Source organism: Rhinopithecus bieti, unplaced genomic scaffold (assembly GCF_001698545.2).
Source record: "Rhinopithecus bieti isolate Rb0 unplaced genomic scaffold, ASM169854v2 scaffold_9667, whole genome shotgun sequence".
Taxonomy (NCBI): Eukaryota; Metazoa; Chordata; class Mammalia; order Primates; family Cercopithecidae; genus Rhinopithecus; species Rhinopithecus bieti.
Genome location: NW_016806207.1, coordinates 738,524 through 755,482, shown reverse-complemented (window position 1 = coordinate 755,482; position 16,959 = coordinate 738,524). Strand labels below are relative to the sequence as shown.

Sequence of the window (16,959 nt, the reverse complement as noted above, 5' to 3'; positions counted from 1 at the left end):
CTCAAAAAAAAAAAAAAGAAAAGAAAAGAGAAAAGAGAGACCAGAGAAGAGAACCGAACCAGATGGAAATTCTGGAGTTGAACAGTATATCTGAAATGAAAAGTTTACTATGGGCTCAAGAGCAGATTTCATCTAAAAAAACTGAAGTCCAATAAAGCATAGTTTTCACCAATTGTTAATTTAGTGATTATTTCTCGCAACCAATATATAAATACCAAAAATCTTAAGAAAATTCAGAAAGGATGGAAAACTGTAAAGGTGTTAATGTAGTGCTCAAGTAAAGATTTAGGACCAGGCGCGGTGGCTCACGCTTACAATCCTAGCACTTTGGGAGGCCGAGGCAGGTGGATCACAAGGTCAGGAGTTTGAGACGAGTCTGGCCAACATAGTGAAACTCTGTCTCTACTAAAAATACAAAAATTAGCCGGGTGTGGTGGCACATGCCTGCAGTCCCAGCTATTCGGGAAGCTGAGGCAGAAGAATCATCTGAACCCAGGAGGCAGAGGCTGCAGTGAGCAAAGACAGCAACAGAGCAAGACTCCCTCTCAAAAAAAAAAAAAAATTTAGGAGATGACCTTTAAGTGGGAATAGAGGAAAGCACTAAAATCTTTGGTTTCTGTTTATGTTTGGTAAAATCCAACAAACAGGCTGGGGCATGGTGGCTCACACCCGTAATCCCAGCATTTTGGGAGGCCAAGGCGGGTGGATCACTTGAGGTCAGGAGTTAGAGACCAGCCTGGCCAACATGGTGAAACCCCATCTCTACCAAAACTACAAAAAATTAGACAGGTATGGTGGCACATGCACCTGTACTCCCAGCTACATGTTAGGCTGAGGTGGAAGAGTTGCTTGAACCTGGGAGGCAGAGGTTGCAGTGAGCTGAGATCACACCACTGCACTCCAGCCTGGGAAACAGAGCGAGACCCTATCTGAAAAAAAAAAAAAATCCAACCAATATTTATTGAACATCTGCTGGGCACTGTGCTAGACACTAAAAATATGAACAAATAAATTTAATTCAACAAATTCAGCAAAATGAGAAACATTTATTGTGAACCTATGATGTGACTCCTATAATATGCTAGACACTACGCTAGGTATTGTGGAAAAAAAGACAAATAAGACTCAAATGGTATCTTCAAAGAGCTCAAAATCTAACAGAGAATAAAATTTAAAGTGATACACTTTTTAAAATTTATAAGATTTAGAGGTAGCAATAAGGAGTCAGTAACCAGTTGGGAGATATTGAGGGCGAAAACAGAAAGCTTTACCAAGTGGATACTGACTGACCTGGATTTCAACCAGGTAACCAGTGGGAAGAGATGAGACAGGCAGATAAAACAGCATGTGCATACTGCCCAAAGTAATTTACAGATTCAATGCTATTCCCATCAAGCTACCATTAACTTTCTTCACAGAATTAGAAAGTACTTTAAATTTTGTATGGAACCAAAAAAGAGCCCGTAGAGCTAAGGCAATCCTAAGCAAAAAGAACAAAGCTGGAGGTATCATGCTACCTGACTTCAAACTATACTACAAGGCTACAGTAACCAAAACAGCATGGTACTGGTACCAAAATAGATAAATAGACCAATGGAACAGAACGGAGTGCGCAGAAATAACATCACACATCTACAACCATCTGATCTTCAACAAACAGGACAAAAACAAGCAACAGGGGAAGGATTTCCCATTTAATAAATGGTGCTGGGAAAACTGGCTAGCCATATGCAGAAAACTGAAAGTGGATCCCTTTCTTAAGCCTTATACAAAAATTAACTCAAGATAGATTAAAGACTTAAAAGTAACACCTAAAACCATAAAAGCCTTAGAAGAAAAACTAGGCAATACCATTCAGGACATAGCCACGGGCAAAGACATCATGACTAAAACACCAAAAGTAATTGCAACAAAAGCCAACATTGACAAATAGGATTTAATTCAACTAAAGAGTTTCTGCACAGCAAAAGAAACTATCATCAGAGTGAACAGGTAACCTACAGAATGGGAGAAAATTTGTGCAATCCATCCATCTGACAAAGGGCTAATATCCAGAATCCACAAGGAACTTAAATTTACAAGAAAAAAACAAACAACCCCATCAAAAGTAGGCAAAGGATACGAACAGACACTTCTCAAAAGAAGACATTTATGCAGCCAACAAACATATGAAAAAAAGCTCATCACCGGTCATTACAGAAATGCAAATCAAAACTACAATGAGATACCATCTCATACCAGCTAGAATGACAATCATTAAAAAGTCAGGGAACAACAGATAATGGAGAGGATGTGGAGAAATAGGAATGCTTTTACACTTTNAGAGTTTCTGCACAGCAAAAGAAACTATCATCAGAGTGAACAGGTAACCTACAGAATGGGAGAAAATTTGTGCAATCCATCCATCTGACAAAGGGCTAATATCCAGAATCCACAAGGAACTTAAATTTACAAGAAAAAAACAAACAACCCCATCAAAAAGTAGGCAAAGGATACGAACAGACACTTCTCAAAAGAAGACATTTATGCAGCCAACAAACATATGAAAAAAAGCTCATCACCGGTCATTACAGAAATGCAAATCAAAACTACAATGAGATACCATCTCATACCAGCTAGAATGACAATCATTAAAAAGTCAGGGAACAACAGATAATGGAGAGGATGTGGAGAAATAGGAATGCTTTTACACTTTTGGTGGGAGTGTAAATTAGTTCAACCATTGTGGAAGACAGTGTGGCGATTCCTCAAAGATCTAAAACTAGAAATACCATTTGACCCAGCCATCCCATTACTGGGTATATACCCAAAGGATTATAAATCATGCTGCTATAAAGACACATACACATAAAAAAATAAAATTAATTAAATCTAAGGACATGGTTACGAGGATGGAGCCCAAGGTTCAGATTTGCATTAAAACACTCACTAAGTAGTTTGTACTAGCTAAAAATTGAAACCAAATAAATATCCAACAATACAAAAACCGATAAATTCTGATACCAGTCTAAGAATAGAAAAACAACATGGCTGAAGGAAATGAACTAGAGTACATATATGTAACCACACGGCTAAAACTCAAAAACATATTGTTAAACAAAAAAAGCAAGCTAAAGAATAATACACATAATGTGATATCATTTATATAATGTATAATGTCATTCAAAACTGATATAATCATATGTAATAACAGCATAAAACATAGATGGGAATAATAAACACCAAAATCAGGGTAATAGTTATCTCTGGAGTTGGAAGCAGAGGAATGGCACCTGAGAGGGGTACTTAGGGACTTCAAATGTACCTGCAACATTCTATTTCTTTTCTAAAATCTGACGCTACTAAAGCAAAAATGTTAGAATATGTATTCATTATATTACCCACTCCAAGTTATCCTCTATGCTTGCCTCTGGAACCCAGTCACCATATTGTGAGGAAGTACAAACCAGCTCACATATAGAGTCCTCACAAACAGGCCCACAGGGATGAAGTTTAAGGTGCCTAATCCATAACCAGCATCAACCACCAGAGACATCTTGAGTGAACAAGCCTTCAGAAGAATCTAGCCCCAGCTTTTTAATATTCCAGCTGAAGCCCCAAATATCATGGAGCAGAGACAAGCTGTTTCTGGGATACAAATTCTTACGTTTGTTCACGAGTATAACTAAATCATTATTTTATTACGCTAAATTTTGGGATAATTTGTTATAAAGTCCTAGCAAAGTGGAATACCCAAATATTAAACGACTATGACTGAAAAGAAAATATATGCAGTACCTATCAGAAGGTCTCAGCCCTGTTTGCTAAATTTACAAAACTGTTATAGCTATAAACTTAACCTCGGTTTAGTGGTATGTATAGTTCCTTACCTCCAAACTGCCAGAATGTGCTGCCCAATGTAAAGGGGTAAACTTATGGAGAACATCAACTTCATTAATGCTGGCTCCACGTTCCACTATTTCTGAAAGCTGCTTTACATCTCCAGCTCGTACTGCGTCATGTATGCTGCCAAAATGCACCTTCTTCCTGGAACCTACTGAAAAATCAAATTATTTACAATGTACTACAAAACTGTGAAAGAAAAAAAGACTAAAACAGTGATCTAACAGAAAGCACAAAATTACTTTGGTTTTCCAAATAATTTACTACAAAGACGTTTGTCATTAATATCTTAAACAGACTTCTGGTTCCAACACTGACATGTAAAAAGCATGGAAGCTGACATTCCCATCCTTATAGGGAAAAGTGAATAAACAGAAAATAAACAACTTTTCTTGGACCCATCAGAGAACTGAGGTCTCAGGGCAAACTGCTACCCCAAATCTGGAGAGACAAATACAGAAAAATATAGTCCTGGAGCAGAAGCACTGGAGTCATAAAGTGATAGAAGCACTTACATGGTATTTTGATGACTTGCCAGAGGTTGAGTACATACTGGTCAAAGAATGAGAAACTTCTAGGGGTCACATTCTTACTTAGGGAGCTAGTACACTTTCATAGATTTTACCTTCACAAACCTCACCAGGTTACCATGGTGAAAAGCCAGGAACTCATGTATTTGGCAGTGAGAAGGAGAAAGTAACCATTTTGAAATAGGCCTAATGTGTTCTCCATAACAAAGGCCTCCCTAGTGAAAAAGACTTCGCCAGAGCCTCCTCTAATACATGCAGATATATTTTATCAACATCTTTCTTACATTTCTAATTTATGTCTTACACTAAGAAAGGAATGGCAGGCTACAATTTTTAATTCATATACTCTTAGTGCTTCATATTTTATAACTTAATTAATAAGCATTGTGAACCAGAGACAATAAAGGTATCTAAGCATGAACAGACAGCTATTAGAGAAGGATGAAAGAGTAAGCAGTTCAACTGCAGCATTTTCTAAATAAAACAGGCATGATTCCTGACCTGAAGTTGATTTGAAAACAGCTCACCAACACTTCTGGCAAATGATCTGTGCAACCTTGTACTACTATTTATCTATGTACATATCCTCTCTCCACAATCAAAATATTAATTTCTTAAGGGCAAAATCATATTTTACACTGGAATTATATCTTACTTTTATAACATCTTTTTATATACTCTAATTATATCTTTGCTCTTAGCAAAATGCTATAAATGTACTCAAAAAGCCTTTCTGAACATCTACTGTGAGTCAAGCACATGATAGAAAATTGACATGGATTTAATACTTTTTTTTCCACCAACACATTAAAATCTATTTGGATAAATACATAAAGAAAACAAAAACCTGACAGCAATGTCCTCAGAGAGTACAGGTAAAATTAAGGAGAAACAAAACAAGTCATACGGAGGAAACATTCGAGCAAGACCTTGAGGAACAATTAAGATATATGGCAAATAGGAACAAGAGCTTATGTAAGGTGTGCACACAGACACATACACACACACAACCCTTTAATAAACATTCAGTGATGTTAATCCCTAGGCCAGAACTTCATTCTTCTCCTTTAAACTAGCACAGCTAGACCTACAAATGATGTTCTATCCACTCTACTTATTTTACACAGACACTCCTCTAATCCATCTTATACAGACCAACTATCCTGATCACTTCATGCCCCTACTCTAAATTGCTACCGGTTGGCCACTGCTAGTCTACAAAACAAAACCCAGACTCTCAGTATGACCTCTATGGCCTCCCATAATTTGGCTCCATCTAATTTTATGGCCTTTTTTCTCACCATATTCCATCCCAATTTATTCACTCATCCACCCATCCATCTACTCAACATTAAGTTTGGTATCTACCATAAGAATAAAAAGATGAAGACACCCTCAAGGAACTCACAGATTAGTAGAGAAAATACAAACACAAAATACAAAATAATGTGGTAAAAGTAATGATGAAAATACTCATAGGAACTTGTGGAAGCACAGATGACTTCAAACTCAGCTAGGGTAGGAGGGAAGGGGAACAGAGAAGGATTCCTGGGGAAAGTAACATCTAAGATAGAATCTTCAAGGATTAACAGGAGTTTGCCAAGGAAAGTAGGAGCAGTGAAAGGCCTTCTAAACAGCATGAACTGTCAAGAAATCACTCACACACACACACACACACACACACACATACACACACACAAATCCTATTACTAAAGTATTAAGGGGAAATATCGCCTAGAACTAGACAAGATACAGACAATGGTGAAACTTATTTTTAAAAACTTGGACTTGAGCAGACAGTGGAGAATCACTGAGGAATTTTAAACAGAAGAATTATAATGATTGAGAGTTGTAAGGCTGAGTTTACAAGGCTAAATTCAGGGAAGAGAACTTACTGAATGGGGAGCAAAAAGGCAAAACTAGAGAGTAGGTTGATTGGCCCGGCGCGGTGGCTCACGCCTGTAATTCCAGCACTTTGGAAGGCCGAGTGGGCAGATCATGAGGTCAAGAGATGAGACCATCCTGGCTAACACAGTGAAACCCCGTGTCCACTAAAAATACAAAAAATTAGCCGGGCATGGTGGCAGGCGCCTGCTGTCCCAGCTACTCCGGAGGCTGAGGCAGGAGAATGGCGTGAACTCGGGAGGCAGAGCTTGCAGTGAGCTGAGATCGCACCACTGCACTCCAGCCTGGGGGATAGAGCGAGACTCTGCCTCAAAAAAAAAAAAAGAGCAGGTAGATCATGTAAAATACAGTTTACAATAGTCTAGACCAGAAAAAATGAGACCCTGAACAGTGGGAAAAGAAAAGGAGACAGATTCAACAAATATTAATAAAATTAGAATGAACTAAACTAGAATGGATTCAGTGGGTGAAATAAGAGAAAAGTAATGAGATAACTAGAAGATGTCTGGCTTTGTCATCTGAGTGCTGTGGTGCCATTAGTTGAGACAGCAAACACTGAAGGACAGAGAGGATATATAGATACAAAATTACAATTACAATTTGGACATGCTGCTCTTGAGGTACCCAAGGAAGATACCCAGAAGGGAGACATATATATACATCTGCAGCTCCGAGGAGAAATAGAATTCAGGTCTCAGTGTTACGTGTGTCTCTGCATTAGAATGCTTTTTCTGACACCCATACTTACCCCCTACTGGAATTAGTAGCATTCTACCATCTTTTATAACACTCACCTCACTTGTCATTATTTGCTCAGTATTTATCTTCCTCACTAGAAGGTAAAGAATGTGCCTGTCTTCTTTACTGATAGTTCCTTAACACAGAGCACAAAGTAGGCACGCAGTAAATATTTACTGGATGGTTGAATGAGTAATAGATTTGAGGGCCATCAGTAGGACTGAAGTCACAGTAAATGACAAGAAGAAGAGAACCAACGATGGCACCATCAAGGGGGGAAAGCTGTATTTAAGAGGGCAGAAGAAAAGAAAATGGCAAAGGAAAGGGTCACTCAATGGAGTGAAAGAAGAAAACTAAGTAAGTACTAATTTGTCGTCTCCACAGGGTCAAATGCTTCAGGGAAGCCACGGAAGAACTTAAAAGAGTCCATAAGACTGAACAAGAGTTGATGTCAAGCTGGGCAAGAAGACTCGGAGGACTGGTGTGGATGGAAAAAAGGAAAGAAAGCTGAAATAATACAGAACAAGGGAAAGTTGACAGCTTTGGTACCAAACAAATTGGTATTTGGTAAAAACAAATTAGAAAGGGAAACGGGGAGCGACACCTGAGAAAAGGAAATGCCAGAAAGGGCTAAGACTGTTGCACGCTTAAGTAAGAAAAGGAATGTGGCAGAGATGAGGGCCAACGACATAGTCTGACTCACAGGGGTTTGCAGTCTCCCTAGAGGAAGTGGAGGGGCCTGAATTGGCCACCCCGGGCATGGTGCAACACCTCCGACTCTGGGGAGGAGTTGAGTCCAGGCCCCTGATGCTGCCGCGGTCTTCACTTGCTCTCACCCACGGGCCCTCTTCTCCGTCGTCACTAGGACGGGGCCCAAGGTCCTCTCTTGCTCTCTCCCAGAAGCTGCAGCAGAAACCTTCGTCTTCACTTTCTCTCTCCCAAACGCCACTGAGGCGGCAGCTGGCGTCTTCACTGCCGCTCACACCGGAGGAGTCGCTGGCTGCGTAGCCGCGGTCTTCACTTACTCCCTCCCAAGAACTACCGAGGCTGTGGCCGCCATCGACACTCCCTCCTTCCCAGGAGCCACTGAGGCAGCGACTGCGATCGTCTCTGACTCTATACCCGAAGTCACTAGTTCGCGGGTCCCGGACGTCACTGCCTCCCTCCCAAGTACCACTTAGGCGGAGACCTCGGTCTTCTCTGGTAGGTCCCCTGGAGTCGGTAGTTTGGTGGTCTCCAACTTCACTAAAATTCACGTCGCTGCTGCAGAAGCTGCGGTCTCCCCTAACTCCCTCCCAAGAGCTTCTGTGACTGTGGCCACTATCCCCCCTAACTCTCTCCCCAGAGACGCTGTGGCAGTGGCCAAGGTTTTCACTGACCCTTCTCAAGTCACTGCGGGACAAGCCGGCGTCTCCACTTAGGCTTCCCGCAGCGACCCTGGAGCGGCGGTCGCCCTCTTCACGTTTTCTTTCCCCGTCGTCGCTAACTCTTTCCCTTGACTCGGCGCTGGAATGGCCGTGTAGGCCGTTTATCCTCCACAAGTGGTGGCTAGTGCGGCGGCCGCCGTCTTCGTCTGCTACTCCCTGCGAGTCGCTCTGGCGGCGGCCGCCTTCGGCTGGTACTTTCTCGGAGTTGCTTTCCAGCCTCCCGACTCCAGTCAGTTGGCTGGAGAGGCAGCAAGGCCGTCGCCTTGGAAACGAGTACACTTCCGACGTGCTGAGGTCATTTCCCGTTCCTCACGGCTCACACCATTTCCGGTTTCCTTTCCCTCAGCTGTTTCTTGGCTTTTCGTCTGGACAAATCGGGTGGTGGTGTGAACTGATTTTCGGTAAAATTCAGCTCGGCCTCACACGAGCCTATCTAGGTCCGTCTCTGGAGTGGCCTGTCATCGATCGCGCCCTCCATCGCTGAGCGACACAAGTGGGACCTCCCAGGACTGCATTCTGCGTAGGTGACCTGTGTGGCGCGGACCGGGCGGGGCCTTTTTGTCCTTGAGCAAACCTAGTATACTTTCTCAGTGGCGGTTGGAAGGAAATTTGTTACCCTGTCATTTCGCAAGTATGGAAAAAGACCTAAAGGAGAATTTAGCAGCTGCAGCCGCTGTTTTTATTGAGTACTTTACTAGCGCCAACTCTTAAATAATCGCTTGTTAGATGTTACCCCTATTTTATAGGTCAAGAGACTCAATATGTCGGTACTTTGGTAAGGCCAGGCAGCAGGTAAGTTGTAAAACAAGTATAAAAACACAGGTCATTAGTCAAAAGACTGCTTCGGGTCTCCTGGCTCCAAATCCGAGGCTCCTTTCACTGTAGCCTGTTTACTGCTCAAATATTTCTCTACAACCCTATTGCTTTACAACAGGAATGAATTGTTTCATCATTTGTTGGAAACATATGGGTCACGTTTTGTACCAGCAGCAGAAAATACAGAAATTAGTAAGAATTCTCTGCCCTCCAGGGGCATCACCAACCCAGATTCCCCTCTCAGCCCAGTTTTTCCACCCTTATTGCCTTCTCCCTTCTGGAAGAACGAACTGGTCCTAGAAACATACCATACTTTTTAATATCCCTCTGCCTTGTTATGTGCTGTTCGTCTTACCAGGAAACTACCCTGCCTTTCCCCCAGTTTTTGTCTGTGAACACATTTAGGGAATTCTTCTGATCCTACCTCTACTCTCTTGAGGTACAGTAAATTGTCTTTGACTTCCATCACCTTTTGTAATATTACTAATTGCCATTTATTGAGTTCCTATGATCTGCCTGATACTGATCTAAGTGCTTTATATTCGTTTTCTTGTTCTTTTTTTTATACCAACATAAATCAGTTTGACTCAATTCTTACTATAACCTGCCAAAATAAGTATTCCTCTTCCTTTTTACAGAGAGATAAACAAGGAACAAAAAAGTTAATTGCCTGAGGATACACTGCTAGTGTTGCGGGACAAATGAGAGACGGGAGAGGCCGAACAGAGTTCAGGAGAGCCCTTTATTATTAAGGTGATCACTGGCTCAGTCGGACTAGGGCCCAGAAAGACTGAGTCCGGAACAAAGGGATCAGTTACCTTTTAAGCAGTTTATGGCGGGAGTTTCGTGCTGCAGGAAGCCTATTTGCAGAAGCAAGAACAAAGGCAGATAATTACTCTTACATTTGTTACACCACATGTCTTACATCCTTGGGAATACATGCTTTTGTAGCAATTGCTTATCAACCTTGTGACTTTACAGCTGCTCTGGGGAGGGAAGCAAGACCTCGCTGTGCCTCAAGGAATGTGAAACCATGGAACACAGATAAGCCTCTCCATGCATAGAGGAGAAATAAGCAGTTAATATTCTTTCCTAACCCAGGCCTCCAGACTGGGGGGCTATGTTACATTCTACCTCTAAGGAAGAATAAACTTTTTGACTAATATACTTATAAAATTCATTAATTCCCCCTTCACTAGTAAGTATTAAATACCTGACTTAGGATTCCAACATAGGTCTTGGATTTTGCTGCAGGAGCTCCTCAAAGTCTCTGAATTCCCACAACCTTTTATTAGATCACTTATCCCGTTGTATTATAATTATCTGTTTAACAATTTTTCCTCAACCCTCAAGGACCCTGAGCTTCTGGAAGATAGGGATTGTATCTTAAAATCTTGGCATTTCTGACATCTAGAATATTTCATTTAAGAGAAGGGCTTAGTCACTGTTGTGTGGGTGAGTGGGTGGGTTGATCAGTTGTCTGTCAGGCAGGTGGACTAATAGGCTGAAGATAAAGTTTTTCACTGTTGGAAGTGAATTTGGGATTAGTCGTCCTAATCCCCTTACTTTTAGAAATGGGGCAACTGGCTCGGGCACGGTGGCTCATGCCTGTAATTCTAGCACTTTGGGAAGCCAAGGTGGGCGGATCACCTGAAGTCAGGGATTTGAGACCAGCCTGGCTAACATGGTGAAACTACTAAAAATACAAAAATTAGCCAGTCATGGTAGGAGGAGCCTGTAATCCCAGCTGCTGGGGAGGCTGAGGCAGGAGAATCGCTTGAACCTGAGAGATGGAGGTTGCAGTGAGCTGAGATCGGGCAATTGCCCTCCAGCCTGGGTGACAAGAGCAAAACTCTGCCTCAAAGGAAAAAACAAAACAAGAAATGGGGCAGCTGAGGCCTTTTGTATACCAGGCATTTATCGAGTTACTCGTGTGGGCCAGTTTCTGTGATAAATGATTTGCAAATAATATCCAACCTAATCTGCATTATTTTTATTTTTACAGACGAAGAAACAGCTCAGATTTGACCAAGATCACAAAAGTAAGAGTTGAGGAATTGGAACCCACTATGACTCCAAATTAATAGTGTTTATAGCCACTTACATAATAATGGTAAAGGTTTTATTTTTTTCACTATACAATATGTAGTAGATAAATTTACTAAGGAAATGAGACATCATGTGACAAATCCTTAAAGGATACACACATAACAGGAAGGATTAGAAGAGGAAACAGAAACAGGTAACAGAGAAGCAGAAAAAGTAAAATTTCACAAAATAAAAGTAGAAGGAATTAAAAATAAAAGCAGAGTCCAGGTGCAGTGGCTCACGCCCAGCACTTTGGGAGGCTGAGGCAGGTGAATCACTTGAGGTCAGGAGTTCAAGACCAGCCTCGCCAACATGGTGAAACTCCATTTCTACTAGAAATAAAAAAATTAGCCGGGTGTGGTGGCGTGCACCTGTAATTGTGGTTACTTGGGAGGCTAAGGTAGGAGAATTACTTGAACCCAAGAGACAGAGGTTGCAGTGAGCCAAGATTGTGCCATTGTACTCCAGTCTGGGTGACAGAGCAAGACTCCATCTCAAAAATAATAAAAGCAGAAGTTAATGAAATAGAAAATAAAATTGATGATAGTAATTAGCTGGTGTTTGAAAAGAACAATAAATAGACACTCAACAAATCTGAGGAAGAAAAGGAAAGAAAATGATACTGGAAACAAAGGAGCCCATGGAGGGAGGATGACTTGAGCCCAGGAGGTTGAGGCTGCAGTGAGCCGTGATTGCACCACTGCACTCCAGCCTGGTCAGCAGAGCTAGACACTCTCAGGAAAAAAAAAAAAGAAAAGAAACAGGCCGGGCATGGTGGCTCACGCCTGTAATCCCAGCACTTTGGGAGACCAAGGCGGACAGATCATGAGGTTAAGAGATTGAGACCATCCTGACCAACATGGTGAAACCCCATCTCTACTAAAAATACAAAAATCAGCTGGGGTGGTGGCAGGCACCTGTAGTCCCAGTTACTCTGGAGGCTTAGGCAGGAGAATCACTTGAACCCAGGAGATGGAGGTTGCAGTAAGCTGAGATCGCGCCACTGCACTCCAGCTTGGCGACAGAGCGAGAATCCGTCTCAAAAAAAAAAAAAGTAAGGGCAAAGGACATATTACAGATATGAAGGAGACTTTGAAAATCCGAAGCAAATTATTTTGTGTAACATACACGTTGAGCACCACTTACCCAAAATGCTTAGGACCAGAGTGTTTCAGATTTTGGATTTTGGAATGTTTGCATATACATAATGAGATGTCTTGGGTATGGGACCCAAGACAAAACATGAAATTCATTTGTTTTATGTACACCTTATACACATAGCCTGAAGGTAATTTTTTACAGCATTTTAAATAATCTGGTACATAAAACAAAGTTTATGTTAAGTATTTATGTGTGGAATTTTCTACTTGTTGCATCATGGCAGTGCTCAAAAAGTTTCAGACTTTGGAGCATTTAGGAGTTTGGATTTTCAGATTAAGAATGTTCAACCTTTACTAATCTTGAAAATTCGGCTGGGCATGGTGGCTCACGCCTATAATCCCAGCATTTTGGGAGGCTGAGGTGGGTGGATCATTTGAGGTCAGGAGTTGGAGACCAGCCTGGCCAACATGGTGAAAACCCATCTCTACTAAAAATATAAAAATCAGCCGGGCATGGGGACAGGCACCTGTAATCCCAGCTACTCAGGAGGCTGAGGCAGGAGAATCACTTGAAGCCAGGAGACAGAGGTTGCAGTGAGCAGAGATCACGCCACCACACTCCAGTCTGGGTGACAGAGCAAGGCTCCGTTTCAAAAAAAAGAAAATTCACTTGGCTAATTTTCTCGGAAAATACGAATTTCAAAATATTGGCTCAAGAGTCAAAAAAACTTTAATAAATTGGTAATTATAAATGTCGTAAAGTAGTCAATCCCCAATAAGTGTCACCAGGAACAAAGCATAGAAAAGGATGGAGTACTTCCCAACTCTAAAGCTAGCATAACCCTAACAGCTCTAACCATGTCAGAATTTCAAATTCACATTGTCCATGAACCAACTGGTGGTGAGATCTTCAAAATAACTTGCTCAGATATATGTAGTATGATAGTCACCATAAAACTTTGTGAATAATTAGAAATTTTAATATCTATCAGTAAAAGAATAGCTAAATTATGCTGCAGTCATACAAAATACTACACAGTGGTAGAAATGCAGATCTATGTACCTTAATCTACATGGAAAGAGTTGTAAGGTATAGGCAATGAAAATGGTGCAAAACAATACATATGTGATCTCATTAAATTTTTAATATTTTTTTTAATTTGGAAAGGGTCTATACTGAATTGTTAACCCAGTGGTCACTTTATAGACCAAGAAAGAGGGTATAGAAGGAGACCATATTTTATACTTGCATTATTTGATTTTTAAAATGTTAAAGAAGAGAAAAACGTGCCATCACATGAAGCAAAAAAAGATAGTTCTAAAGTGAGTGTGGGCTGGGCACAGTGGCTCACACCTGTAATCCCAACATTTTGGGAGACTGGATTACTTGAGGTCAGGAGTTTGAGACCAGCCTGGCCAATGGGGAAACCCCGCCTCTACTAAAAATACAAAAATGACCTGGGTTTGGTGGTGTGTGCCTGTAATCCCAGCTACTCAGGAGGCTGAGGCATGAGAATCACTTGAATTTGGGGGTCAGAGGTTGCAGTGAGCTGAGACCACGCCACTGCACTCCAGTCTGTTTTGAGACTGTGTCTCAAAAACAAAGTGAGTGTAATCCAGAAGAGATTAAGAAGCTAAGAAAAGCACACTGGTTTTAGCAAGAAGTCATTGATAATAAGTAATTTTAATTAAAAAGCTAAGATGCAATATCCAGACTGCACAGGATTTCAAGGTAAGTGCCTGACTATGGAAGAGGTTTCTTACGTGAAACAGGGTTCTGAATACATGCTGGAGTGGTCATCTCAGTATTCTCAAGAATTGGAACCTTTTGCGAGTAGGAAGGTATGATTCCAGTTAGTAAATATGACTAGTCCTCCACTTCTATCTCAGTATTTCCAAAGTGGGGTGATAAAGCAGGAGATCATAAATCAGCTTTTTACATCTTGTTTCAGAGAAGGGAGCAGGGCAAACCCCAGGCAAAAAAAAAAAAAAATGAAGTGGATATTGGTGACAGTCTGTACTCCTTTCTGCCTATATGCCATTTTCTCTTGTTTCCCAGTCATTGTTCTCCCTTTGGTGCTCACTCCCAAATCCTCACTGGGATACTTCATGGGTACCTTTTGGCTCTTATTTAGCTACTCTTCCCCACCTGCTCAACAATGCCCATTATCTCTGGGAGCTGACACCATTTAGGATAAGGAAAAAACTTCCCAATTCTAAAAGAGTTCAGATCTTTCTTGATAATAGTCTTTATTTTCCATTTCTACCTCCAGTTTACCAGAGTCAGCTACATTTTTCCACCTGCAGCATGGTAGATGCTTCCTTAGAGTTTCCTGAATATTTTGTATAAACCTTCATTAGGGTACTTAACTTGGTACTGAATTGTAAGGTCAGTTGTAAAAAAAATATGTATATACTAAGCTGTTATATGAGAATTTTAATTTTTTATATATAATTATTTTCTTCCCAAAGCTTATTTTAGCTGAATTGCAATGAGATTGCTTTCTATTTTCCAAAGCATCGAAGTTGGAAATTTTCAGTAGGAAAATTACAGTAAAACCAGGAGGATATATACTTAATGAAATCTTTAGATTTTAGGAAACGTATGCTATTCCTTTTATTTGTTCTCTAAAACTTCAACTCAATTTAAAAGAAAATGTTCCATCATCTCTGAGGCTTCCTTTAGCTTTCTTTACTGCACTTTATGGTGTGAGATTACTACTTCTAGCTAACAGTGTTATGTATTGACTATTTTATCTTTGGGGATGCTGTTGATCTGATGTTGATTTCTGAATTATTTACCTGATCTGGCTGTTCATTAGAAAAAACTATGGAGCTTCTTACATACTAGAAGTGCCTCGGATGAGAATCAACTCAGTGAGACTCTCCAGAGATTAGGAATCTCTTAATATAATTCACTAATCCTAAGCCAGGTGTAGTGGTGTGCACGTGTAATCTAGTTACTTGGGAGGCTGAGGTGGGAGACTGGCTTGATCCCAGGAGTTCGAGGCTAGCTTGGGCAACATGGTAAGGCCCCATCTCTAAATTTAATATTAAAATTTGTTTTAAATTCACTATAAGTAATTCTAATGCACAGCCAAATATGGGGCAGAACTGGATCACTGCCTTACCTCTGGCCTCCTACCTCAAAGAGAAAATAAGAATTGAACCCAATCCCAACTGTAAATACTAGTGGCCATCTTGGAGAACACTGGCCCACCTCCATTCCAAAGCTAATCCTTCCTGTGCTTTCTTTTTTTTTTTTTTGTCAATGTCCCTCTGGTTTTTCATATATTTGGTAGAGACAGAGTTTCACCATGTTGCCCAGGCTGGTCTTGAACTATACTCAAGCAATCTACCCACTTCATCCTCCCAAAGTGCTGGAATTACAGGCATGAGCCACTCACTGCCCAGCCCCTCCTGTGCTATTGTTGATGCTATTTCATTACAACCTTGAGACTGGTATACTGGTCATCTCCATCTTCAACCCATTTCTCCACTGAGCTCCTCTTAACATGCTAATGTCTTTCCTATTTGTCTAACTACAATTTAATCTCTGGAGTTAAACTTCATTTAAAAAAATAGCTTTTAATATTTTGTTACCTCTCATCCACACTACCCATTGCACCAGGTGTTGGCACCCCTACTCAGCTGTTCTTAGGTCAACAGTTAGAGGATTTCTCAATCTTACATATTTTCTTGACTTTATTTTGTTGACTACCTTGTCCATTGAAATTTTCTTCCCGCTCACACCTGTAATCCCAGCACTCTGGGAGGCCAAGGCAGTAGGATCATTTGAGCCCAGGAATTCGAAACCAGCCTGGACTACATAGACTCCCATTTCTACTAAAAAAAAAATTAAAAACAATGGTTCATCATAATATCCTATTCAACACTACTGAGTTTTAACCATAAGAAGTCAACTTTTGAAAGCACAAAGTATTTCAAGCCTTTACATTTGCTGTTTTTCCAAAGATAACCCTTTCCATCAGTATGGACTCTACTCCTGGTTATCCTCCAAGACTCAAATTATCACATTTGTAGTATCTTCCTTAAGCCACCTTCCAGTAGTTTGGTGTGCTTATTTCTATCCTAACTATTTGGGGTATCTATTGAAATTGCATAAATTGTATGGAATTAGATGAAACAAAGCCACGTTCAAAGTCTAATAAAAATTTTAAAGTGAGTGGCTTAATGTCATCTGTAAACTGGGGACACCATCTACCACGTAGTTATTGGATGTGAATACCAGAGAAAATACATGTAGAAAGTGCTAGTGCCTGCCACACAGTATGTGCTCAATAAAACTCAGTGTTGTATGTGCTTATGTCCAATAAATGGCAGAAAAGACTAACCTGTCTCAGAGTGCCTGGCTCATAGCAAGTACCATGTTCATGTTTTAAAAAACAGATGAAAGACAACAAAAAAGTCACATTCTAAAGCTTTTCAAGAAATAAAGAAATACAAACAAAG

General features: G+C 40.7%; 1 protein-coding gene across 2 annotated transcripts in view; it reads right to left on the bottom strand.

Annotated features, from left to right (window-relative positions):
- ANKRD42 (ankyrin repeat domain 42) overlaps positions 1-8,751 on the bottom strand; it is a 20,953-nt gene extending 12,202 nt beyond the window's left edge. For both annotated transcript variants that reach the window (XM_017875220.1, XM_017875219.1), the window contains exons 1-2: positions 7,759-8,751; positions 3,870-4,033 (exon numbers count right to left, since the gene is read on the bottom strand). In XM_017875220.1, the coding sequence (XP_017730709.1) occupies positions 3,870-4,033; positions 7,759-7,816 (222 nt within the window). In that variant the 5' untranslated portion in view covers positions 7,817-8,751. The remainder of the gene's footprint in view (positions 1-3,869; positions 4,034-7,758) is intronic.
- Between the last annotated feature and the right edge of the window lie 8,208 nt (positions 8,752-16,959).